General features: G+C 41.0%; 1 protein-coding gene across 5 annotated transcripts in view; it reads right to left on the bottom strand.

The window, feature by feature from the left end:
• The window catches only part of NLGN4X (neuroligin 4 X-linked), a 318,752-nt gene that overhangs the window by 223,114 nt on the left and 68,652 nt on the right, over positions 1-26,986 (bottom strand). For all 5 annotated transcript variants that reach the window (XM_053306970.1, XM_053306974.1, XM_053306972.1 and 2 more), the window contains one exon: positions 10,894-11,768. In XM_053306970.1, the coding sequence (XP_053162945.1) occupies positions 10,894-11,365 (472 nt within the window). In that variant the 5' untranslated portion in view covers positions 11,366-11,768. The remainder of the gene's footprint in view (positions 1-10,893; positions 11,769-26,986) is intronic.

The following is a 26,986-nucleotide window of genomic DNA, read 5'->3' as shown; positions in this document are numbered from 1 at the left end:
AGATACAGGTACAAATCCATTTGTACCGAAATCAATTTGCACATCCCTATTAATTATGCACTGTGTGAAAAAGTACTTCTTCTTCTTTTTGGTCCTAAATCTCCTGGCCATCAGGTTCATGGGATGACCCCTGGTTACAGTCTTGTGAGAGAGGGGGAAATTTCTCTCTGTCCAGTTTCTCAACTCCATACATAACTTTATACACCTCTATCGTGTCTCCCTGTAGTCAACTCTTTTCCAAAATAAAAAGTCCCAGATGCTGTAGCCTTGTCTCATAAGGAAGGTGTTCCAAGCTCCTGATAATCTTTGTTGCCGTCTTCTGCACCTTTCCCAGTTCTACAATATCCTTATTAAGATACAGTGGCAGCATCATAGATTTGTATAAGGGCATTCAAATATTAGCATTTTTATTTTCATTCCCCTTCCTAATGATCCCTAGCATTGAATTTGCCTTTTTTTTTTTTACAGCTGCCTCCCACTGAGTTGACACTTTCAATTAGTTAGCCACCAAGACCCCAGGATCTTTCTCCTGGTCAGTCACTGAGGCTATTCCCACTAAGGCTATTCTCTCCTAGCCCGATTTTTGCTGCTTGTGTAAACCACTGGGCTTGCAGGCGAGCCCAGTAGCTTACAAACAGCTAGCCTGCTTAGGTAGCCCGCCCCTTAGCCCAGATTAGCGGAGAGAGCGCTCTGCTAACCCGGGTTAACGGATCATGAATTGTCATGGCGCGGCTCCACACTGCAGCAACTCACGAGTAGACCCCCAACCGGGAGTCTCTCCAGTATGCCCTGCGCGCTCGCGCAGTACATGCTAGAGCTTCCGGGGCCGCGCTGCCCCCAAACTTCCCAGCCCCAGCCGGCTCCGTGATGAAGCCGGCAGTTATGTGGGCAGCCACTGTGGCCACCCAGAGCAGACTGTCTGCTCGTCTGCGGGGAGAGCGAGCTAAGCCCGCTCTCCCCACAAACCCCCTAGAGGCTCTTCACACTAATTGTGTGAAGAACCTTACTGACGACTCAGACCTCATCAGTGTATATGTGAGGTTGTGGGGTGGAGTGTGCCTAAATATGCATCACTTTACACTTGCTTACATTCAACTGCATTTTCCATTTTGTCACCCACTCACTGTGTTTGGAGCTCCTTGCAATCTCTTTTGGATTTCACTACCCTAAATAGTTTAGTGCCATCTGCACATTTGGCCACTTCCCTGCTTACCCCAACTTCTAGATGATTTATTAAGTTAAGGAGCACTAGCATGCAGATCCCTGGGGGACCCAATTCTTACTTCCCTCCATTGTGAAAACTGTCCATTTATTCCTACCCTCTGTTTCCTATCCTTCAACCAGTTACTAATCCACAATTGAACCTGTCCCCACATTCCATGACTGACAAGTTTGCTCAGAAGCCCTTGGTGAGGAAATTTTTCAAAGGTTTTTTGGAAGTCCAAGCATACTGTGTTAACTGGATCATCTTTATCTACATGCCTGTTGACATTCTCAAAGAACTCCAAAAGGTTAGTGAGACAAGACTTGCCTTTGAAGAAGCCATGCTGGTTCTCCTTCAGCAAAGTCTATTCGTCTATATGTTTAACAATTTTGTCCTTTAGTATGATTTCCATCAATTTACCTGGCACAGAAGTTAAGCTAACCAGCCTGTAGTTTCCTGGATCAATCCTGGGTCCCTTTTTGAAAAGTGGGGTTACATCAACTACTTTCCAGTCTGTTACAGAGCCTGATTGTAAGGACAAGTTAAATATTTTGCTAGGAGCTCAGTAATTTCACATTTGAGTTCCTTCTGTACTCTTGGGTGAATATCACCTGGTCCTGGCAATTTGTTAATTTTTAGTTTTTCAAAACAGTTTAATACATCCTCTCTCTTCACCTCAAATTGGCCCAGTTCTTCAGCCTCCAAGTATGAGAAGGCTGATGGCAGGGGCATTACTACTACTAGGCAAGGGGAGGCAGCTGCCTGGGGCCCCCCACACCTCGAGGGGCCCCCCAGAGGCATCACATGACTCCCCAACACCCGCAGAGCTTCCTTCATTATGATCCTTCCTTCATATTTCTTCCTTCGACCTGGCTAGTATCTCTCTCTCTGTCTCTCGACTCTCCCTCCCTGCCTCCCTCCTTGTAGGCTCCTCCTTCCCTGTCTCCAGCCAGCCTTCTCTGGCATTGGTTAGGGCTCACAGAAAGGCTCTCATTGGATGGCTGGCAGGTGCACGTGTGGGCACCCTTCACACGCATTTGAAAAGTCCAGAAGGAGCAAGAATGGGTTGCTAGGTTACAATTCCCCCTCCCTCCAAACAAACACAGCTCTCATTTTGCAGCTGGCTACAGGCCTGGGAAACTCAGCTCTGCATGTGTTGCCGCTGGGGAGAGAAACGGTGTCATGGAAAAGCCAACCCCAAGTTCGGAGCAAAGGCGGCATGCATGCAGCAAAGTCCTTGTCTGCAGAAGCAACTCTGAGCTGGGAGCGCTCTTCCCCATGGCGAGGGTGGAGGGACGAGGCAAGCAGAGGGTTAAAGCGAGGGAGTGGAGTTTTCTAGAGAAGCTGGCAAGAAGCCTTCCATGAGGACAGTGTACCTCCCCTCCCTCCGAATGCAGCCTTGGATGGATGGTGAGTGTGCAGCAGCCAGAAGGGAAGGGAAGGGAAGGGGGGGGGCAGTGTTGAAAGCCTGTGTCTGAAAGTCTTTTCCACTCACCCCCTTTAAACAGAACTACAGCACCACTTTTGGAAGAGTGAGAAATAGGATGTGATTCATGCAGTTGAAATAGGTTGGCTGTGCCACAGGGGTCCCCCCCCCTTTAAAAAACTCATCAAGAAAAGAGATTCAAGGGAAGGGATCTTGCTTGCTTGCTTGGTCTGTCAGCCACGATCTTGGCAAATTCTTACACAGCATTTCACTGGATAGCAGCCTAATTATATACACATATGGATCCATACAACTTGAATTTATTTGTTTACTCCAAAGTAAATTTCTCAGATTTCAGTTATACTGTGGTCCTATGCATGCATGAAAGCCATTGTTCTCACTGGTTTCTAAATTACTCTATAGAAGCCCTATAGAAATTACACAGTCCTAGAGTATCTCCTGAGTATTAAGTACTCTCTCTCAGTTCTGGACATGTAAAGGTAAAGTGTGCCGTCAAGTCGATGTCGACTCCTGGTGATTACAGAGCCCTGTGGTTGTCTTAGGTAGAATACAGGAGGGGTTTACCATTGCCATCTCCTGCGCAGTATGAGATGATGCCTTTCAGTATCTTCCATGTAGCATGTGTATAAATGTATTCGTAAGGGACAGAGAGGAGCCATGAGATTCCATAACCCCATGTGAATTAATGACCCATTCTTCTATATAATTAACTATATAACTATATAAATATATTTATATTTATAAGGATATAGTTATAAATATAACTATATAAATATCCACCATATTGATAATGGGGATGTGAGTGTGAGTGCACTATATATTGTGAAATGTGTGTGTGTTTATCAGCGAGGGGCCCATTAAAAAATTTTGTCTCTGGGCCCACTCCAGCCTTGTTACGCCCCTGGCTGATGGAACTAGTTTAAAACAAACAATCAAAAAACCCCTGCATGTCACATACAAAATTGTTCTGTAAGAGAGAGAAGAGCAAGACAATGTGAATGTCTACATAGCACTGAGCAGGGCTTTATTTCAATGTGGAACCAGTCACAAATTACATAGTAACCCCCCTCCGACCACAAAAAAGTGCAGTTCTAAAAGGATAGTTATGCAGTTCAAATATTCAGATCATTGCAAAAGTAGTAACATGACAGATGATGTCAGAAGTGACTGATTTCAATGAGAAAAGTATAGGGAATAGCCTAGGCTCCTCTAGAACCCAGACCCTGATCAATCGGCCCCATTTCTTCTCCACTCCCAAAGAGGCTTCCAACAGACTCTACTTCTTCTCCACACAGTGTTCACCAATGAATATAACACTCTTCTACAATTGTGCTGTCAACTCACAAGTCCTGATGATTTTCTCCCACTTTATTTAGACTTCTGAATCATAGAATGTTTCTCTGGGCAACAAAACGTGTGTACAGACAAAGAAAATGTACAAGTGTGTGTTGTAGTGGCACATGTTATGCCTGCAAATTACACCCATACCACTGTGAAGGTTCAAATTTTCCTTTTAAGAAGTCCTGATAAGGAGAGACAGCATATCTCCATCTTATGCATACAACCTCTGTGATTTATGATGAGTTAAAGCAAAGTTGATGGTGGGTGGAAGTTTTGTGCTAGTGCAAGACTACTCTATGCAAGACTCTTATTGGCTTGTTAGGTTGCTGAAACTTTCCAGGGTCCAATGTGGGCCAGGTCTGAATTTTGTGAAAAGAAAAATCCAAAGAGAGATTCACCCTAAGGGAGAAAAGAAAATTGAGGAACAATGTCCATTCTCTTTTCAGCCGAATGTTCTGCTTAGGTCTCCTGTCCCTCTGGTGCTCAATGGTCTTCAGTCATTTGCTCTCTCTTCTCCCTGTCTTTCAGACTCCTACTATTTATTTTCTTCTCATCTTCCTTATTTTCCTAAGGCTTTTTAAAATTGACCAATGACTCACAGCTCCAGTGACTCCTCAGCCCAAGGCAAGCCTTCTCCACTATATATTCTTCTCTAAACTGTCATGTTGTTCTTGCTTAAATGTTTGCTACTCCCTGTTTTTTTGTCTCTCCTTACCTTACAATTGTAGAAGTTCATCTTAGACTGAACCTGTGGGTAGGGAACTATCTTTTTAAAATGTCCTGTACAGCAACTAGTCATAGTACTATTTTCATAAATAAAATTTTAAAAATTGATGATGGCAATGAATTCGGGCAACTTGAACATGGGGTGGAGTAACTAATGTTTGAATATGGGGCATGTGGGCTTTGGAAGCCATGCCAATTCAGTGCTCAGAAATTGACAGGTGAAAATGGTTTTCTTGACTTCTTTGTTATCCCACAATGAGTGATACAGGAAAGAAGAACTGCCTCACAGCTCCTCTTCCTCAGCTCTAGCTGACTGTTTGGTATTTTTTCCCTTATCTGAACACACAAGAGTTCATGGGTTTTTAAGGATGCTCCCCACCCCCCATTCTACTCTGAGCCTGTTTAAGTTACAGTGTTTTCACATAACAGACTGATAAGTAAAGTTGAGGCTATAGTTAAATATGTCTTCTTGTAGCCAAGGATCAAATGACTAAGCATTTTGCTGCTGGGGTGAAATGCACAGAAACACTAAATCTAGAGTCATCTGAGGTGAAAATAATAAAGCAGATTACAGCTAGGAAAAAAATCCACTGTACTGTGACATATAGAGGACACCAAACTGGAAACAGAAGCTCAGGCAAGTCTTCAATGCAAATGGGAGTACTGTCTATCACATGAGGCAAAGGGAAGTTTCACAGAGTCAAAAACTGTTGCATTCAAGTCCAAGTAGTAGCAATAAAAATGCAGCGTTCTTTAATGCAGACTGGAGGCTCTTCAGTCCCCAGATAAAAGCTATCCATGTACTATTGTCTGTTCCCATTGGAAGACATGTATATTTCTTTTCATGGAAAATTTCAGAAAAACAAATAATTATGTACAGATGGAAATACTGGGAACAGAAGGATTTCTTCAGCAGGGCCAGCTTTATCTAGACTTTCTGGATTTATAAGATAAGAGAACATTTTTCATCCTTGATCATGAAATGTGGCAATACTTTTTTCTGATGATTAGAACAGGATGACATCAGAAAAAAGAGGGATGCCTACCATTGTTTCCATGCTTAGTTTGGTCCTGTCCAGAAGCAGCTTTGTTATCTGCTATCACCCGGGCCTTTCCCAGACGGCAGCCTTAACCACAGAATTAAATGGGGGTAAAGTAGAGTGAGTTAAAGTAAAGTGTGCCATTGAGTCGTTTTTTACCCCTGGTGACAAAAGAGCCCTGTGGTTGTCTTTGGTAGAATACAGGAGAGGTTTGCCATTGTCTCCTCCAGCGCAATATGAGATGATGCCTTTCAGCATCTTCCTATATCACTGCTTCCTGATATAGGTGTACCAGCGGGGATTTGAACCGGCAACCTCTTTCTTGACAGTCAACCATTTCCCCGCTGAGCCATTAGATTGAGAGTTAGGAGGTAATATATTAGCCTCATATAAGTGAAATAAAGATAAAATTTGAATAATTTGAATACATTCAAATAAATTCATAAAGACCTGCAGGTCATTCACATAGGATTGCTATAATAGGGTTCCTGTTGGTTTCTTCCAATTTTTTTCGATGCACTGCAAGTCTGTACAGGGTGTACCACCTCCATATGAGAAGTACACCCATGTAGGGTGCACCACTCCCACAACTTATGTAGTGGTGAACATAAGGCTTTTCTTAAAGGCTCTCTTTTTATCATTATTATTTAAAAACAAAACAAAACATTTGCTTGGTGATCTTGTGGAACATTGTATGCACCTGACCAGTGTGGGTGCATACGATGTTCCGCAAGATTACCAAGCAAATGTGGGGTTTTTTTTAAATGAAAAAGGGAGCCTTTAAGAAAAGGCACTCTATCATCGTGGCCCCTCCATACATCTCAGAAGAAACACTGGACTACTTCGAAGTATCCCAAAATGCTGCCATTAAAAGTGAAACTTTTTAGCATTGGCATAATTCGGGCTAAGCTCCAACGTGCAGGGGGAAATCTGAATCATGTATGGAGTGCACCTCAATATCCCACAGGAACTTCAAGGTAAATCGCCCCAATGTGTGAATGTACACCTACCATTTCCATAGTGAAACAAAGTAAATTTGCCTTCTGGCAACGGCCCTGGATATTAACGATCAGAATGGCACACTTGGCTGCTATTGGGAGTAGGCTGCACTCCTTGTTTCTTTTCTCAGTAGTTTTCTCTTGTCTTGTTTTACATGGTTTTGGAAATGAACCAGGGGATTTTGGACTTTGGCCAGCTAGTGACTGAGGCATCTTGGTATCCTCATCTGGTACTAGGTACCTCACCTACTATCTCCTGAATCTTAATGATTCCTTTTAAGAAGGCACTCCAGATGCATATTACAATCACTACTTAACTGCTGTGCACACTTTTTGTCAAACATCAGAAACAGGGTGGGAGAGAGGAAAACTAGAAAGATACAAGAAGCAAATCCAAGCTCTGCAGAGTAGTGTTGCCCTAAAAATGCACCTAGCTGGGTTCCAGCACAGGATGCATTCTCATTGTAAGATCATGAAGGAGTAAATGACTAGACACAATTCCAAGGATGCTATTACAAAGGTATGGTAGTAAACATCACATTGGAGGGGGAAACAAAACCAACCTGTAGTGCAGAGTAGCTATTGTATCATGTACAAAATTGCTCTACACCATCCCTAGTCAGTGACTCTATATCAATTAACCATCTAACTGATTCTTCTCTTTTTCCACAATCCTTGTCAAGGTCATCCACTGGCTTGGCCCTTACTACATGTTCTCCATATATCCAAGGTGTGGCAGAGGATAAGTTAAAACACAGTCTACAATCCAAAAACAAGACAGACACACACACAGCATCCCCCTTCTGCACAGCTGCAGCATGCTCGTAGCAAAACAAAACTGGCTAGGATTCCTAATTTCCAGGAAGGAATCCGAACAGGAACCTGAAAATCAATGGCTTGGACAGCCTCCCAAGCTTCACATAGATTATCTGATTGTTCAGGACTTGAAGGGCCCTCTATTGGTTGCTTGCGTAAGTGCAATCTTTGGGAAATTAGTGATCCCTCATAGGTAAACATAGGACACAGATTTCTATGGGTGGCTTTAAATTAAAAGTTCACTAAGCAAGCTTTGAAACATTCTACACCCACCCACCCCCACCACGAGGCATAAGTGTTTAAGTGGGGGGGGGGATCAGATTGTGTTAAATACTTTTGTTACATGCCCAAGCTGTTGTTACCTGAATTAGTCTGCAGCTCTTAGAACAAATCTGTAGCTAATTGTATTACACACAAAAAAAAAAATTTAAATGCTTAGCGCCGAGATCTTGAATTACCAAGAATGAACTGAATCAATCTGCTATTAACTATTAACTGTCAGCAAGTTAAACATGTGCAAGGTATCCCTTTTAGGATTTCAGAGCAGCCATGATAAGGAATTCTATCAAATCACACTGCAAATTGATACTGACCATGAGATTCTCCCAGATTTAGCAGGAAGGAATTTATTTTAAAGCTGCAGTGCATTGAATATATGAGCTAAAAGATTATGTATACTAAACAATCAACAAATGGGTGTTATTCTACATACAGTGCTTCCAATTCAAAGCTCCACAAAAGCTCAAATGCACACAGGGAATTTCCTAAAATCATGGTCTTCTCCCATTCAAGGACAATTGTACATGTACCATGGGACTGCTCATATGGAGTTTTATTTCATAACTTTATTTATTTATTTATTTATTTATTTTTACATTTCTATACCACCTTTCGTTAAAAGAAAACCCCAAGGCGGTTTACAAAAATTAAAACATACAATAAAAGCAATAAAAACACCAAGCAATAAAAACACCAAGCTAAAAACATATCAAACAAGCATAAAAAACAAGACAACAGATAAAAACACACAGAAGCAGCAGTAAAAACAATTATGTAAAAGCCTGGGTAAAAAGCGAAGTCTTTACAAGCTTTCTAAAAGTCGTGATGGAGTCTGAGGAACGAATTGCCACTGGGAGAGCATTCCAGAGTCTAGGAGCAGCAATAGAGAAGGCCCTGTCCCGAGTGCACGACAGCCGGGCCTCCCTCATTGTCGGCACCTGGAGCAGGGCCCCCCTCAGATGTCCTGGTCAAGCGGGCAGCAACCCTTGGGAGCAGGCAGTCCCTCAAATACCCCGGGCCCAAACCGTTTAGGGCTTTAAAGGTCAAAACCAGCACCTTGAATTGGACCTGGAAACAAACCAGCAGCCAGTGCAGCTCTTTCAAAATGGGGGTGATATGTTCCCAACGGGCAGCTCCGGATAAAAGCCTCGCTGCCGTGTTTTGCACTAGCTACAGTTTCTGGATATTCTTCAAGGGCAGCCCCACGTAGAGCGCATTACAGTAATCCAGCCACGACGTGACTAAGGCGTGGGTAACCGTGGCCAGATCTGCTTTCTCGAGAGATAATGCAGTGAATGGAGAGCTCCCACTTGTTCCAGGGGATACTTGTATTTTATTATGCACCAAAAAAAGGACATCGGAGAGAGGTAGAGCTGTTTGTTATCAATGTGCAATTTCTGAAAAGGAATTTCTGAAATTCTAGTAGTGTTACTCCCTCCACACACAAAACAAATGGAGCTGTTCCACTGATTTCTCCCATTTTACCATATTGTTCCCTCATTGAGTGTACTGCAGTGTGGCCAGACCAAACCAAGGCACTCCCCTGCCTTACTTTCAAACTTCTAGTGATATATCCCTTCCCCAAACTTCTAACATGCAGTCTGTTCTTAGTACAAGAGGAGTGAGTAAGAGGACCTGTGAAAGAATGAGCCTATGGCTTCCCCATGGTAAGGCAGAAGAAGAGCCTCAGCCTGAAATGAATTGCCAATCAACACTGCAGTACACCAAGTGAAGCAGCAGATGGCAAAATGGAGGTGTGGGGGGGCAAATATTCTGAAATCCACTAGCATCTCAGTCTGGGTTCTCCTCTCGCCACAATATGGAGGGAGCAGGATTGTGGCTTAAGTGTATTACATTATTTATTTTGTTTGGCTGAATGTTCCATATCTTCTTAAATTACCATGTCTGATGTGAGAAAGTTTTGTCAGCCAGCATTAAGCCGGAAGGTAAATACTAGAAATTTTGAATCCAAGACAATCAAAAGCAAGAGAATTACAAAAATTTGATATTAAAATGTTTAAACACTGAATGTTAAGTGCCTCGTTCTTTAAAATAAACAACTTAGGATAATCGTTCTTTCATATATATATATATATATATATATATATATATATATATGAACAAAATGTACAATTATTAATTAGAAACCAACAAAAATAGTCTACTTTAAGAAGATTAGTAATATCATTACATGACATATTCTTCATTGTTCTGTGAAGTAGAACCAACAAGTTATTTGTCCAATAAGACCTTATCTTCAGTTAGGAATCAACATCTCAGGCGGGGGGGGGGAACCACAGGTGAGTACGTTGCAGAAAAAAAGACTATTTAAATATTATAGACACTCTACAAAGTATGCCACTAAGAACAAATATTTGCAGTAAAACAAATCAATAGAGCAATAATTAGAAAAGGGTACTTGTCCTGGAAACAATTTATGATCTCTCTTGTTTACTGTGCCAAAGCTATTTATTAGCCCATTGTTAATTCTGTGGTGAAGAATGCTGTATACAGTAAGACTAAAATCGCAACTTGTCCTAAAAGCATGAGCTCTTTATGCTGCAAGCACAGATAGTTAAACTTATCACAACATTAATGACATTTCATATGTCTGCTGCTAGATCAAATAAGCTATAGATATTTTCTGTTCAGGAGGTCCATGGAGCATACGGACATTTGACAAATCCCAGTGTATTAAAATATTTTCTTCTTCTTCAGATGGGTCCAAGGCCCTTTTTAAAAAAAACTTGATGGCTTTTCCTGTATGAATAATCTTTATGCTGGGAAATGATATAAATGTGGCAAGTATCTGAAGACAGAACTGCATCCTGACAATAAATACATACAGCAGATATAAACAGCAGCATACAAACCACACACACATGGTACTAAATGTCTATAACATGTGGATGTAAAAGAGTCAAGGAGATATCTGGCAGAAGGAAAAGATGAATATAATAGTCTCCACAGTAGAATGCCTAGCCCTACTTAGTTATGGGAGATTGGCTAGTTGGCCAGCTTATGCGTAAATAAGGTACTTACCGTCCTCTGTGGGCACATAGATATTCAGATACAAGCAGTCTTCATTTTGATCTTGCACATATGTCATCACAGTATCCAAGTTGGCAGTAAACCAAACAGGTAACATGTCATTGAGCAGCGATCTCTCATCCAGATACTGTGGGCAGACAGCAGCAAACTGAGTGGCATTCCGTACACCAGTCCAAGAGGAGGGAGGCTCCGGGGGCTGGAATCGTCTTTCCCCAGTTGGAGGAGAAGCATAAGGGACTCCCAAATATTGCTCCACAGGACCAAGGATTTCATTGGGCAAGGGTGTTCTTACGCCACGTATTTTGCCATAATTCGTGGTTACAACTGGGTATTGTGCTTGTCCATCAATAAGTGTAAACCGTATCGCTAAAGCAGTTATCCAGAGCAGGAAATTAGAATTCAACATGACACAAACAGGAGTAAAGATCAAAGGCAGCCATAAGAGTCCCATTGGCCTTGACATGGTTTACATCAACATTAGCAAGCTTCTGTCTTCCACACCCAGATGGAGAAAAAAAAATCAAATTGGTCAGAAAGGGACAAAAAAATGCAAAAAAGAAAATTGTGCGTGTGCTGGGAGATGAAAGGTAGAATAGCTGACCAAGTAAGGAGCAAAAAGTAATCTTGCTCAGACAGAAAAGCCCAAAAATTAGTGTGGTATGTATCTCAGTAGACTGACCATAGAGAGATCCCAGTGATGCAAAATGCAAGTGCTTTCTTGTGCCCAGAGGCCATCCCTTGGCTCCCTCCTATTTCAATGCTGATGTCACTTTCCAAAAGGGATAGATAATAAGATGCTCAGTGTTTACTCTGCGACATTGGCATGGTAACTCCTTCTTGTTAAGGATCCAGCATGATGGATCAACCTGTACAAAAAAAAAGGGGGGCGGGGATTGAATTAGCATACTTATTGTTTCCAACAATATTTAACACTACCTTTTCAATATGGTTTCCAACTTTTTCACCACCATCATCCATTTATGGAAGATGAGCATCACACTGCAGGAATGACTACATTACCATTTAAGGACACAGCAATTCCCCAACATTTAGCAGTAGGATATATACAATAGCGAATCATGCTTTTCATTAAACTGAAGCTATCTCCTGGGCAACACAATGACAATGCACACTTCATTTTTTAGCAGATACATAACCAGCTGCAGAACTGTCTACTAGATGTAAAGTTAAAACAGTGTTGTAATTTGATAACAAGGTTATAGAAAAATTAAACAGACAAATTCAGATTTTATTACAACTGTGTATATGAGATCTTTGTTTATATCTCGCCTACCAAGGAACTCAGGCCAACGTACATTGAATTTACCGTATTTTCCCATCCCAACAACCTGGTGAAGTATGTTAGGCTGATTTTTCTTCCTCAAGCAGATGATGAGTTGTATTCACAAGAGGGGTCCTTCTGCTTATGGAAGAATGCTTTGTATGAATGAAACTGTCCTCCCACAAGGTCAGAGGTATATCTGGGGAAAATAGCGCCTAGGGCAAGCACTGAAATTGCACCCCCTGTCCAAACATCCGACACCCATCTTTCAGATAACTTTACGATAATATCAGCACAAAAATACAAGTCAAGCTCGTTAATCTTTTAATATTTCAAAAACTATTTAGCAACAGTCGTAGCCAAACCAAAAAAATGCTGGAAAAATTTCAGTATTTTGAGGCTCATGAAATACCCTAATACTTTGTGGAGGTGTACTTAGAAAAATAAACAGAAGTGCCTGTCTAATTCTATGCTATGCATTGTAGCATCACTATTACATACGTTTTAAAAATGAATGGAAAATTTGGCTTTTCCCAGATACTCTGAAAATAATTAAAGGGATATGCAGAGTAAACTGTGTCACTGTGTTGGAATATATTCTAGTATTTCAGAAAGACAGTTAAAATGAGAGAAAGAGAGCAAGAAACTCCCAGTGGCCTTAATACTAAGGATTTCACACTGATTCAAAGACAAACTCACCATTAATAGCCATATTATTAAGACATCACATTTAAGTCACTTGTCACAAGAATCAAATTAAGAGCAAATGAATACAATCCTAGCTCATAAGCTTCAACTCAGTATTCACAAGCCCTGATTCTCTGTACATTGTGCCAAACTGAATATGTGTACAGTAACATATTATTTTTTTTACCTGTAGCCCTTTGGGGGGGGGGGCTTCCTAAAGGCTGTGTGTGGGGGGGGGGGTCTGCAAAGGTTCCCCCTCCCCCGCTGGCCTCGTAATTCACTGCTGCAGCCCATCTTGAGCTGATTTACGGGCCTGTTTGGGCCTGTAAAGATCAGTGTTGTGGCCATTTTGGAGGCTGCCACGCATGCTCGAATGGCCTCTGTGAGTCCTGGCAAGGCCAAGGGCCTCGCAGGGACCATTTGAGCATATGCGGTGGCCATTTTTTAAAATAATTTTTTTTTAAATGGCCGACCAAAACAAAATGGTTGCTGTGCATGCTCAAATGGCCTCTGCACATGGCCTAGGGCCTCGCAGAGGCCATTTGAGCATGTGTGGTGGCCATTTTGTTTTCAGTGGCCATATTTTTTTAAAAAATTCATTTTAAAAAATGGCACCCCCCTTCAAGTGGCGCCCGGGGCACGTGCCCTGCCTGCCCCACCCTAGATACACCCCTGCATCAGGTACCCCTTGAGTAAGTACCAGTCTTCTTCTAGAATGTATGCACTGCCGCACCAAAGCTTTGGATATTACCCAGTGGCTCACATCAACACTAATGCAAAGCCAATGTGCCAGAGTTTTTCATTCCACAAGGGGTGGTGTGGTTTTCAGCAATCTCCCTATTCCTCTGCAGCTGCCTCTCAAAACAAGTCCTGGAGGGTTGAGGAGGTACCCTCAGGGATATAATTTTGGGAGCACAGCAGCTACAGAGGAAGGAATGGATTGCCAAAAATTGCATGTTCCCTTTGGGAAACTGAAAACCCTCATTTGCTGGCTCTGCATTAGTCTGGATTCAGCCAGTGTACTCAGCAGAAGGATCAGCCAGAACGTTTCAAGGCTAAGGAAGGATTTTAAATCCAGGTTGCCCCAGTTTAATACCACATGTCCCACATTACCTAACACTGACTTTACTCAGGGTATTCTGTTCACACATATATTCATGCTTTTTGCCCCTGCCTGTGTTTGCAAATGTTAAAATTACCATTGTCTAAAATGGACATTTGTTGATGAAGTATTTTTTTGCTGCTTTCTATTTCTAGTCTAACATTAACAACATTCACATGTGCACTCAAACAGCGAGAGAAGTTAAAGATGCTTTCAGGATCATGTGTAAAAGGTTCTACACTGCCTTTTCCATGGAGATGAAAGTCTGGGCATTGAGTGTGGAATGGCTTCTTGGTAGATGAGGGTTATTTCAGGTTAGAGTTTTTGCATTTGTATAACTATTGCAATAACTGTTTGTTTCTGTGCATGATTTTGTGCATTATTATCCATGCCTGTAGATAAGCAGAAGTCTAAAAAGTAACACATGAATTGAAGTTGTATTATTTTCCCATATTCAACCAAATAAAAGCAGCCATGCCAACAGTTTTGGAAGAAATGAACATCCAGTACTGTTAGTCTAATTATCCCTGGCTTGCCCTGAGGAATATCCCCTCCCCCCCTTTTTTTAAAAAAGTGCCTTGTTTACACTGTTAATTGAACTAGGCTGGAAAGGAACCAATAATTTCCACATAATTTACATCCACATATTTATGACACTTCAGGCCAAATCTCTGGATGACCTCTCAGCAGTTCCATGTAGATGTTAAAACAACATAGGGGAAAGAACAGAACCCTTCAGATGCCCAAAGCATAACTGCCAAGGGGTTGAACAGTAATCCCCCAGTACCACGTATTTGGGAATGGGCCTAGGGGTAGGAGAAGAACCACCTCCAAGCAGTGCCTCCCACACACAACTCAGCCAGCCTATCCAAAAGGATACCTGATTTAAATATGTCCCACACCACCCGGAAAAGCCCCACTGGACAACATTGAAAGGATGCAATTGTGGATGGAAAAATAGTTGGCTATGTACCAGAATGTAAAGGATATAGAATGCTTGAACTTGCTACAAAAACTGTAAAAATATGTAATATGGTGTATTCTGATGAAAAAGAAAAACCAACTGTGAACAACATAAGCATGACACTGCTGGATCAGGCCCAAGGCCTATCTAGTCCAGCATCCTGTTTCACAACAGTGGCCCACCAGATGCTGATGAAGTTCCAGATATTAAACTGGACATTCAGATACAAAAAGAGCTGAAACAAGAAAAACCAGAGAAAGAAGATGTAATGATTGTGCCAACTAACTATCCAGAGCAAAATGAAAACATTAAGGCTCCGTCAGAGACAAGGTGCTCAGCAAGGACCAACAAAATACTCTCATATATTCCTGGAGAAGAAAATGTGCAAAAGCCTAGTACATGGGAGGATATTGATAAAATGTCAGCTGGTCAAGCTTGCAATGGAAGAAAAGCTGCAGAAGAAGAAATCTAATCTCTGCATAAGAATAATACTTGGATACTTATGGAGCTGCCTATGGATAGAAAGACTGTAGGGTGCAAACGGATTTTCAAAGTGAAGCACAGTGCAGAAGGAGATGTCCAGTGCTATAAAGCAAGGCTAGTGTGGTGTAGTGGCTAGAGTGCTGGACTAGGACCGGGGAGACCCGAGTTCAAATCCCCATTCAGCCATGAGACTTGCTGGGTGACTCTGGGCCAGTCACTTCTCTCTCAGCCTAACCCACTTCACAGGGTTGTTGTGAGGAGAAACCTAAGTATGTAGTACACCGCTCTGGGCTCCTTGGAGCAAGAGCGGGATATAAAATGTAAAATTAAAAAAAATTAAAAATAATAATAAAGGATATTCTCAGAAATATGGTGAAGATTATGATGAAACCTTTTGCCCCAGTAGTAAAACACTCTACTTTCAGAATGCTCCTTTGCACTGCAGCAGTGAGGGAAATTTATATAGACTAGATTTATATAGATGTCAAAACTGCATAAATTTCTATAGATGTCAAAACTGCATTTGTATGGATGCTATTAAAGAAGATATTTACATGGAGCAACCGCCAGGGTTTGAAGAACCTGGTAAGTAGAGACTTGTGTGTAAGCTCCAAAAGAGCATATATGGTCTAAAGTGAGTAGCAAGACCCTGGGATACAAAGCTGAATCAGATGCTAGTTAAACAAGGGTTTATTCAAAGAAAAGCTGACTCTTTTCTTTATTCAACATTTAGGAATGATAGATGGACTTATATACTAATATTTGTTGATGATTTGATTGATTGTTGTCAAAACAGAGCAGATAGTAATGAAATTGTAACGCATTTTAACAAATAAATAGAAGTCAAGCAACTGGAGAACATTTCATATTATCTTGGAATACAAACAGAAAAAGAACAAGATGGAGGCTATCTTCTTAATAAAAAAGAAAAGATAAATGACCTTTTAGAATGTCTGGGTCTCACAGATGCCAAGGAAGTCAGCTCTCCAATGGAAGTTAACTTCTTCAAGCAAGATGCAAACAGTGAGCTTCTTCCAGACAATGGGCAATACAGGAGAGCAATTGAGAAACTTCAATATATTGCTACAGTAATCAGACATCATTGGAGCTGTGGGCATTTTAAGTAGGAAAGCGAGTATACCTACCAAAAATGACTGGATTGCAGTTAAAACTTTTAACTTTTGTAAATCCCCTTGAGATACATTATGAAAGGCAGTATAAAAATTGAACAACAATAACAACAATGAAGGACTGATGAAAACTAAATGATTGTTTATGCATTCTGCATGATAAAAATGCACAAAGATTTGGAGGAAACTGCATGAAAACAAAAAGGAAGACTGGTGTTTCCTCCAAACCTGAGAGAAGTGATGTCATCTTGGTCTCAGCCGAGCTCCAACCCTCAGCTAAAAATACAACTGAATTAACAACATTATTAAAAAGAAATTCCTCCCAGGGATAAAGACCAGCCTCTAGGAATTAGAACACTGATTTCCCTAGTGCATATTTTCCCATCTCACTGTTAATAGGTAGAAGGTAAGGATATTATTGCTCTACGTCTTCCCAATACTAAAAGCCCAACTGAGATGAGGGGCTTTTGAATTCAAATATATTATGGCTGTTATTATGTGGAAAATTCTTTGATTTTAACTGAGAGCTTCTGTCTTCCTTTGACTTTCTTAAATAATGTGTTCATAATATGGACACTTTTCACAATTCGTGTGACACTTTTAGCCATTCATGTGAATGGGAAAGAACTGAGAACTGTTAGCTAGCTCCCTAATCTAAATTCAGGCAAAATGGAGTTAAATGTACAATTGAGGGGGGGAAATGTTATAAATTATGTAATCGCTACTTGGCCATCTCTTCCGCAGAATGTTGTCTGATACTTCAAGAGGCCAGATGATGTTTCTGAATGGGATGCTAATGGCCCCATCAAGTATTCTGATGGAAGAAGTTATCAGGATACTGGCAAAATGGCACATACATTTGATGGGAGAGGCCATTGTAGATCTTCCCTTCTTCTTCGTGTGTGTGTGTGTGTGTGTGTGTGTGTGTGTGTGTGTGTGTGTGTGAAAGAAGAAAAACTGTTTACTTACAGATTTGTTGTGTGTGAGACAGAGAGAGCCCAGGCTGAATTCTGGAGAGAGTGTAACGGGACAGCTGAGCAGAGAGTGAAACACACCAGGTCCATTGCTTTCTGAGGATATGATATAACCTGTTGCTGACTTGTACGTGTGGTCTGCTATTTCCCCTCCATCTTATGTTCAATTTCTATGATTGTATTGAACCAAATATTACAAATACACCATACAGGAACATAGGAAGCTGCCATATACTTTGTCAGACCATAGGTCCATCTAGTTCAGTATTGTCTTCACAGACTGGCAGCGGCTTCTCCAAGGTTGCAGGCAGGAATCTCTCTCAGCCCTATCTTGGAGATTCCTGGGAGGGAACTTGAAACCTTCTGCTCTTCCCAGAGTAGCTCCATCCCCTAAGGGGAATATCTTACAGTGCTCACACCTCAAGCCTCCCATTCATATGCAACCAGATGAATGGTTAGCTAAGGCGACAAGTCATGCTTGCTACCACAAGTCCAGCTCTCCTCTCTTGTATATCTCTCTAGTAGTTTAGAGGAAGCTAGAGTAAGTCTAGAGGAAGCTACTCTCTTGGAACTTCTCATTAACTGGGGAGTACAAGTAACAATAAATATTTTCAAATACACACACACACACACACACTCTTATTTATTTATTTAAAAATGAACACCACAGATAGGAATATAGCTAAGAAAATGCATGAGGCAGTGCCTTCCTGTTAGTTCACTTCCTCTCACCTGAAGAAATAAAATACATTCCATCTTTTTCTTTCCCTCAATTTTTTATTCAGTACAGGGATAGGGATAGTAGATCATCAGATCCAGTACAGGGACAGTGGATCATCAGATCTATTTTGCTGATAATAGCAGACAACAACTATTTACATGTGAAACTCAGAAAATTAGAATATCGTGCAAAAGTCCATTAATTTCAGTAATGCAAATTAAAAGGTGAAACTGATATATGAGACAGACGCATTACATGCAAAGCGAGATAAGTCAAGCCTTAATTTGTTATAATTGTGATGATCATGGCGTACAGCTCATGAAAAACCCAAATCCACAATCTCAGAAAATTAGAATATTACATGGAACCAAGAAGACAAGGATTGAAGAATAGAACAATATCGGACCTCTGAAAAGTATAAGCATGCATATGTATTCAGTACTTGGTTTGGGCCCCTTTTGCAGCAATTACTGCCTCAATGCGGCGAGGCATGGATGCTATCAGCCTGTGGCACTGATGAGGTGTTATGGAAGACCAGGATGCTTCATTAGCGGCCTTCAGCAATTCTGCATTGTTTGGTCTCATGTCTCTCATCCTTCTCTTGGCAATGCCCCATAGATTCTCTATGGGGTCAGGTCAGGCGAGTTTGCTGGCCAATCAAGCACAGTACACTGTATACTTTTCAGAGGTCCGATATTGTTCTATTCTTCAATCCTTGTCTTCTTGGTTCCATGTAATATTCTAATTTTCTGAGATTGTGGATTTGGGGTTTTCATGAGCTGTACGCCATGATCATCACAATTATAACAAATTAAGGCTTGACTTATCTCGCTTTGCATGTAATGCGTCTGTCTCATATATCAGTTTCACCTTTTAATTTGCATTACTGAAATTAATGGACTTTTGCACGATATTCTAATTTTCCGAGTTTCACTTGTATATACCGCTTTTCAACAAAAGGTTCCAAAGCAGTTTACATAGAGAAATAATAAATAAATAAGGTGGATCCCTGTCCCCAAAGGGCTCACAATTTTAAAAGAAATATGATATACACCAGCAACAGTCACTGGAGGTACTGTGCTGGGGGTGGATAGGGCCAGTTACTCTCCCCCTGCTAAATAAAGAGAATCACCATGTTAAAAAGGTACCTCGTTGCCCAGGTAGCAGGACAAGCCATTTCCTTGCTCCAGCACTGGAATCTATGAACTGTAATGAACAAACCCAATGGTATAAGAACTGCTTGCAGAAAGTAGCATGAACCTTGAGCACTTTTTAGTCAAATGATAACCTTGATGCATGTAGCGTTCCCAACTGGCCAGGAAAAATACACACATAAACACTGCTACTCAGCTTTGGTATGCAGGAATCAGCAAATGAAGTTTTTCATGGCATGGAGATGGCTCCACCACAATGTTCTTAAGCATACAGTGAAGAAGTGAGTTGGCAATCCAAGCTGCAGGACTTATCATGGCAATGCTACAGAATCAGGATTAACTGGGTCTCTCGCAGTCTGATATTAAGTTGTGAATATGAGTCTACTGTCAGCCCATTTGAACCTGCCAGGGCCCTCTGCTTGGCATCCCAGGCCCTGCTCATGGGCCCCGCCACAAACAGGTTCAGTTGGCAAGGACTAGAGACAAACCTTTTGGTTGTGGCTCCTTGGCTTTGGAATGCCCTCTGCAAAGAGCTTAGCCATGCCCCCTCCCGCAATGTTTTTTTTAAAAAACAGCAATTTAAAATAAATGTCTTTTGGAATAAGTGAGCTAAGTGTCCTATGAAAAAACAAGCAATGGTGGAGCCAGGGAGATTTCACCTGCATTAGAATCACCTGTGCTTGTCTAAGACTATGTCAGAGTTTTGTAATGCTTTTAGCTACCAGCTCATTTTATTTTCTTAAAAGTGAGGGGGCAGGGGAGGAAACACTTTTAAACTGCTTCAAAAGTTTTCAAAGTCTTTTCACAAATGGGTTCTTCCGCCCCGCTCCATGCTCTGGGTTCTTCTTGGGAATTTTTTGTTGTTGTTCAATTCCAATGCACCACCACCAATCTTCCTCATCAACCCTACTAGAGAAATTTGCATGAAACATTAATTAAATATCTCTGAAAGGTATACCCTCTGAATCTGGCAACTGGTGATGCAGAGGCCAAGCTTGGTCCCTTGAGAGGCGCTACCATCCCACACTTCCTAATGACAGTGTGGGAATAATAGAAGGAATTTTAAAAATGGCTGGGGAGAGGTAGGACAAGAAAAGTTTAAATGTGCCTCAGAATTCCCAGTGCTGTCACACAAAGCAGTTTACGGGCATACTTACTTACAGGGGCATACTTACAAAGCAGTTCAGGAGCACGGAAGAGGCTGAGGTAACATCTATGCAAAATACTGTCATTGGCTGTATGCAGTCTAGTTGGTAGTGCTACCCTGAATGAAGTTAGAGTCACCCCTGAGTTCTCTACATACTTGAATGTAGTCAAAAAAGTCCAACACCTTACACTATCAAGGCCCAAAAGATGCAAGCATTGGTTCCTATGCAAGAGTGTCCTTGGGGCAGGGCAAGCAGGGCAACCACCCTGGGCCCCACTCTTTTAACCCCCATGAAAATTAACAGAAAGGGATTTGCACCAGGCCCTGCTCCCTTCTCCCTTAATGTGGTTGGCTCTCTAAGGACAGCCCTGTTCCTATGTCATCTACCAAAGCATGGCAGTCTAGCACATCTTTCTTGTGTTGCCACTCTTTCATTCCAGTTCAGGTTCCAACACAATACCATCCTGAGTTGGAATTAACTTTGAGCAGTAGAGTAACTGCCTTGTTCACTTATTTTTATGAGACTGCACCCAAAATACGTAAAGTGCACACATGCATTACAGTTGCTCCAGAAACAGCTAGGAGAGCTTGTAAGGGAGGCAGGGGGCACACCATTTTGTGAACCAGTCCTAAACATGATTAGGACACAGATCCCCTTCAGTGGCTGACATCCAGACTAAATGACTCAACAGAAGTCCTACTGAAATCAAGCAGTCTTTTAGAGTAATTACTGAGTGATATCACTGAGTAACTTAGTCTGGAGGCCAGCCAGTGCCCTACATTTCATACTACTGGAACCGATTGGGAGGAACCAGATAATACTATTAATTTCCTGTATTCATGTATATTTTCTGTCTGTATTGATACTGGTACTGGCTGAATAGAGATAGTGGGAAAACTATCAGTCAATTTCCCTTACTAAGGCTGTTTCTAGTTTGCTATTCAAATATCTAACAGAAGGAGATTAAGGTATGACTTTTCAGTGGTAGAATTTCCAAGCCTTTATCCCTTTTCAATCTAGACTGGATGAAAGACTAAAAATGATCAATTACAGGGAGAAATCCAGTATAGCAAAAGTAGATGGCATAATAAGAATAGGCCTTTTATTATAATATATTTTAGTACAAAATAGAAAAGAAAGAATACAGTAGAAATGCAATTTAATTAGATGAGCAGAGGCTTAAAATCCTGTCTTATTCCCCCACAGGAAAAGAAAATAGATAATAAAGGAAGATGACAGAATTTTATTATTCATGGCAAGTCCCTGGTAAGAAAACATGCTGTCTCAGTGCTTTTCTGCAATAACAGAGCTAAACCTGTTAAAATGATTTGCTTGACAGCTCTTATCATCCAGCCAAACACATAAAACTTAAAAAATGTCATCCAGTGCTTAATTACATTTTTGCACATCAATGAGCTTTCAGAATTTTAACTCAATTCAGCATCTTTGTTCCAGAAGAAAACAAAGTCCAAAAACAAATATATATATATATTAAATCAAATGTATAATCTCCCCTCCCCACATTATTTAATTTGCTTCAAATTTTGAACAACTATTGATAAGATCCATCTTATTTATTTGTTATTTCTCTGTGTAAACAGCCCTGAGCCATTTTTGGAAGGGCAGTATAGAAACTGAATTATTATTATTATTATTATTATTATTATTATTATTATTATTATTATTAATTAAGGGCCACAGTAATCACCATCAGCCAATTACAAAAAGCATCTTTACTGGGAACAGCCTATATTCTGCGACGATCTCTATAATAATAACAGCAACAACATTGATGATAAAATTCAGCCATCCCAGGTCCTTGAGAAGGACTCGATGTCCGGATAAAACAAACTAGTCAATAGCACCTGTCTGACTGTGTAAACAATAATAATAATATTGTTGAAAAGATAATTTTCTGTAACTGGAGTAGTCAGACAACTTCCAGTGTGACACTTACTTCTATTAAGACTCCAGGTGCCGTCTACCTGTAAATTAGGTGGGAGACAACAGGTTTCAGGATCTTCATGGTTACAGCGCCCCAACAGTGGAATACTCACTTGGGACTCTCATTGCTATTTGTTAGATTCTAGGTGAAAGCTGTGTTATTGTCTTCTGCTTTTAGTGAAACCTAGCTCTAAAACTACTTAAGCTTCTATTGTTAATTTCTTACTCCTTTTTAAGCTACCTTGGGAGATTTGTGCAGAAAGGTATAGAAATATATTTAAAATGGTTCAATATTATATTCAATTATGCTGCTATCATTTTATATCTCATTGCTTGTGTGTTGTGCTTGGTCAATTAACTGCTACCAAATCACTGCATTTAAGCCCGTGCATTAGTATTTCTTGAGTCTTTGTCTATTTCTTTCTTGAGTTATGTTTGCCCACTAGGGGAATTAAAGGATCTTATTTTCAAACTTTAGTGGTATTCCCAAAGCACTATTCTATATTCTCTTTCCCCAGACACTTAATGTATAAAAAGCATTCCTTTGTAACACATGTGCTAGCAGTCAGATTGATAGCACATGACAAACCAAATTGATAGCACATGAGCAATGTGGTGGTAGAAAAGCTCTCAGATCGCTAAGATGGTGGCAGTTTTCTAAAATGGTTGTTATACTTATGCTAAGAAATGCTTTACGGCCTGAACCAAAATGATCTTTACTTGCTCTTGGCATTGTTTAAGGTGTTTTTGCACTTTCTAACTGTTCTTGATATTGTTTCTACAAGATTCTGTAATGTACCTGAAATCAACCTTTAAAAGAGAAAATTTGAAAGGTGATTGGACTAGTTAGCTGGAGAAACATTGTAAACAAGAGGCTGAAGAAATCTAGGACAATTTGGATTGTTTTACCCCGGACACCAGGCTAAGTTCTAACGTGCAATGAAAAACCTGAATCGTGTGTGAAGTGTTTTCCAATATCTCACACAGATTTCAGCATTAATCCAGCTGATGTGCCCAGCACACCCTCCATTCTGGTGGAGAAGCGAGCTAAAAGCCCCGTCTAAGAATGTTCAACTTGGTCGATCAACTGCTACCAATTCATTTCATTTAAATCAGTGCATTAGTGCTTCCTGAGTACGTCTGTGTCTTTACTGTGGTATGTCTGGCCATTGGGGCAATTAAAGGACCTCATTTTTAAACCTTTGTGGTATTCCCAAAGCATTATTCTACATTCTATTTTCCCAGTCACTTGAAGTATGTCGGGATGTATTGACTGTGAGGTGTTGTGTGTACAGCTTTAAATGTTAAGTGCAAGGCACTGTGTTACAGCAGGTGGTGTAACTGGCAAGATGTGAAGCCTGTTAACAAGTAATAAGGCCCTGAGTAATGGCCTGTGGTGACTGGTCACTACCAGTATAAGAGTAAAGCTCAAACCAGAGCAACTTGTCTACAGTGGTAAATGCTGCACCACTGTGGTCTACCTGGCTGCTGCTGTATATGTGCTTTATGTTGTGTAGCTGGACTTACTGAGACAATACATCATGTAAGTGTCCTCAACTTCAATATATTATTTTGTTGAACTTTTACCTGTGTGTGGAGTGTTCTTACTCAACCTAGTGGGACACAGGTGATTTACTCTGCAATAGGGCGCAGCACCCAACAAAGTATAAACAAGTTGTTTTAGTAAGAATTAATCTGCCTACTTTCCTTTCACTATCTCTACAACTGGACTAAATTTGGTTGAAATCAAGGTCTACACTTGCACCTCAAATGTTCACGTGCCCACCATCTTGGATTGGGGTGGATGACATCACCACAAACTACACCATTTGGTTTGAATCAGTTAGGCAGTTCACAAGTTAGGCCACTTGTGCCTCAAAAGATTGTGTCCACCATCTTGAATTGAGGTGGATGACATCATCACAGACTATGACATTGTGGTTTCCCATGTGCCCCTACACAATAGCAAATTTGGTTCAAATCAGGCGGTTCACAAGTTAGGCCACCTCAAATGTTTACATGTCCATCGTCTTGAATTGGGGTGGATGATATCATCACAAACTACATGATTGAAGTGTCACTGAGTGTCACTCACTACAACTGTTCCAAATTTGGTTCAAATAGGTTAGACAGTCCATATCAGCCCACTTGCTCCTCAAAGGTTTATGCATCCACTATCCTGAATTCTGGTGGGCTACATCAACACAGACTATGACATTGTGGTTTCCCACGAACCCCTACACTTGTAGCAAATTTGGTTCAAATTGGTTTGGCGGTTCACAAGTTAGCCCAATGCACCTGTAACATTTATGTGTCCATCATCTTGAATTGGGGTGGATTACAGCATCACAAACTATGCCATTTTAAAAAAATTAACTTTTTATTCAATTTTTCACAACATAAGATACACACACACAAAAAGGAAAAAGGAAAAAAAGAAAGAAAAACCCACAAAAAAAGACAAGAGGACTTCCATCTCATCATTAGAACAAATATCAGTTACAATACCCAAGTCTTGCCTGTAATTTAATCGTTCTCCCCCCGTTAAATCGTACGAAAGTCAGCTCTAGGGCATTTTTAAAGTAATCACAAACTGTGCCATTAAGGTGTCCCTGTGTGTCACTCACTACAACTGTTTATGAAGGTTGTGCCACCTGCCACAGCCCCCTTCTTTAAAAGCCCCCAGAATCCCTCCTCTCACAAGGGACTTTGGGCAGGCTTAGGTCCTGGTTATCTTAGAGAACGCCTTATTCTACGTGATCCCCACTGCACGTTAAGGTCATCTGAGGAGGTCTGTCTCCAGTTACCACCGGTTCATCTGGTGGCGACTCGGAGGCAGGTCTTCTCGATAGCTGCCCTGAGGCTGTGGAATGCACTCCCAGCAGAAATCCGTAATTTGAATTCATTGCTGGTCTTTGGGAGAACCCTTAAAACTTATTTGTTTGGCCTGGCTTTCCAGGGTTTTTAATTTGTTGTAAATTGTTTTTAACTGCTGTTAAGTATTTGGCCTGGTTCTCCAGGGTTTTTAACTGTTTAAATGTTTTAACTGTCAACAAGACTGTTTATAAGCAACTTAGTGTGAATGTGACCCAGTGACTATAGTAGCCTGTCTCCCTAGTGGTAACACTTAAATTTGTGTTTTTATGTATATATGTGCATACATGAACACACACAGAAATTTATGAGATGGTTTACTCCAGAGACTGACTTACATCAAGATAAGGTGACTCATAAACTGTGTTACTGAAATTAATGGGACAAAGGCCTCATGAGTAACTTAATCTGTATGTAAGCCAGTGACTGGATTAGCCTGTCTCATTTTAGTCATTCATTCAGTTTATATACCACCCTTCCTAAAGTGGTCAGGGTTACATTAAAATTAAAAACCTTTAAACCAGATTAACGTTAAAATTAGATATCATTAAAAGCCAGGCTAAAAGGATGGGTCTTTAAGGCTCTCCTGAAGGCTTCTATGGACGATAATCCTCTTATATCCTTGGGGAGCGTGTTCCACAACTCAGGGGTGATAACGGAGAAGGCCTGATCTGAGGTCTCCACCAGATGAACTGGAGGTACCCGAAGACGGACCACTCCTAATGTTCTTAATGAGCAGTGGAGATCTCACAGAGAAAGGAGCTCTCTCCGTAACCAGGACCTAAGCCATTCAGGACTTTAAAGATAATAACCAGCACTTTGTACCTTGCCCGGAAACATATCAGCAGTCAGTGCAACTGTTTAAGAACAGGCATAATGTAGTCTCTCCAGGATACCCCAGAGACCAACCTGGCTGCTGCATTTTGAACTAACTGAAGTTTCCACACTATGTACAAAGGCAATAGAACATATTAAAGAAGTTCAACCTGGAGGTTACCAGATGGTGTACCACTGTTTTCAGGTCATTCTCCTCAAGGAATGGCTGGAGTTTTCAAATCAGTTGCTGCATGTAAAAAGCACTCCTGGTCCCAGCCTCAACCTGAGGCACCAGGGTGGGTCCTAGGTTGAATAGCATTCACAAGCTATGAACCTGTTCTTGCTGGAGAAGTGTAACCTCTTCGAGAACAAGAAGTTCCATGCTGTCTTGCAAATTATTACCACCAACAATAAGCACCTCCATCTTGCTTGGATTCAGCTTCAGTTTATTATCCCTCATCCAGCCCATTACTGCCTGAAGGCAGGCATTTAGGGGGCTAATGTCATTTCCTGATATTGATGACAAGGAGAAACAGATTTGGGTGTCACCGGCATATTGAAAACACCTAGCACCATATGTCCTGATGATCTCACCCAGAGGTTCCATGTTAAAAAGCTTCAGTGAAAGAATGAGGCCCTGAGGGACTCCATACAGTAGCTCCCATTTAAAGAGCAACTGTCATCAAGCATCACCATCTGAAATCTACCCAGGATACAGGAGCAGAACTGCTGTAAAACAGGGCCTCCTATCTCCAAATCTCATAGGTGATCCAGAAGGATACCATGGTAGATGGTATCAAAAGCT

Source organism: Hemicordylus capensis, chromosome 3, assembly GCF_027244095.1.
Source record: "Hemicordylus capensis ecotype Gifberg chromosome 3, rHemCap1.1.pri, whole genome shotgun sequence".
Lineage (NCBI taxonomy): Eukaryota > Metazoa > Chordata > Lepidosauria > Squamata > Cordylidae > Hemicordylus > Hemicordylus capensis.
Note: the sequence above shows the minus strand (reverse complement) of the source record. Positions and strands in the feature narration are given on the sequence as shown.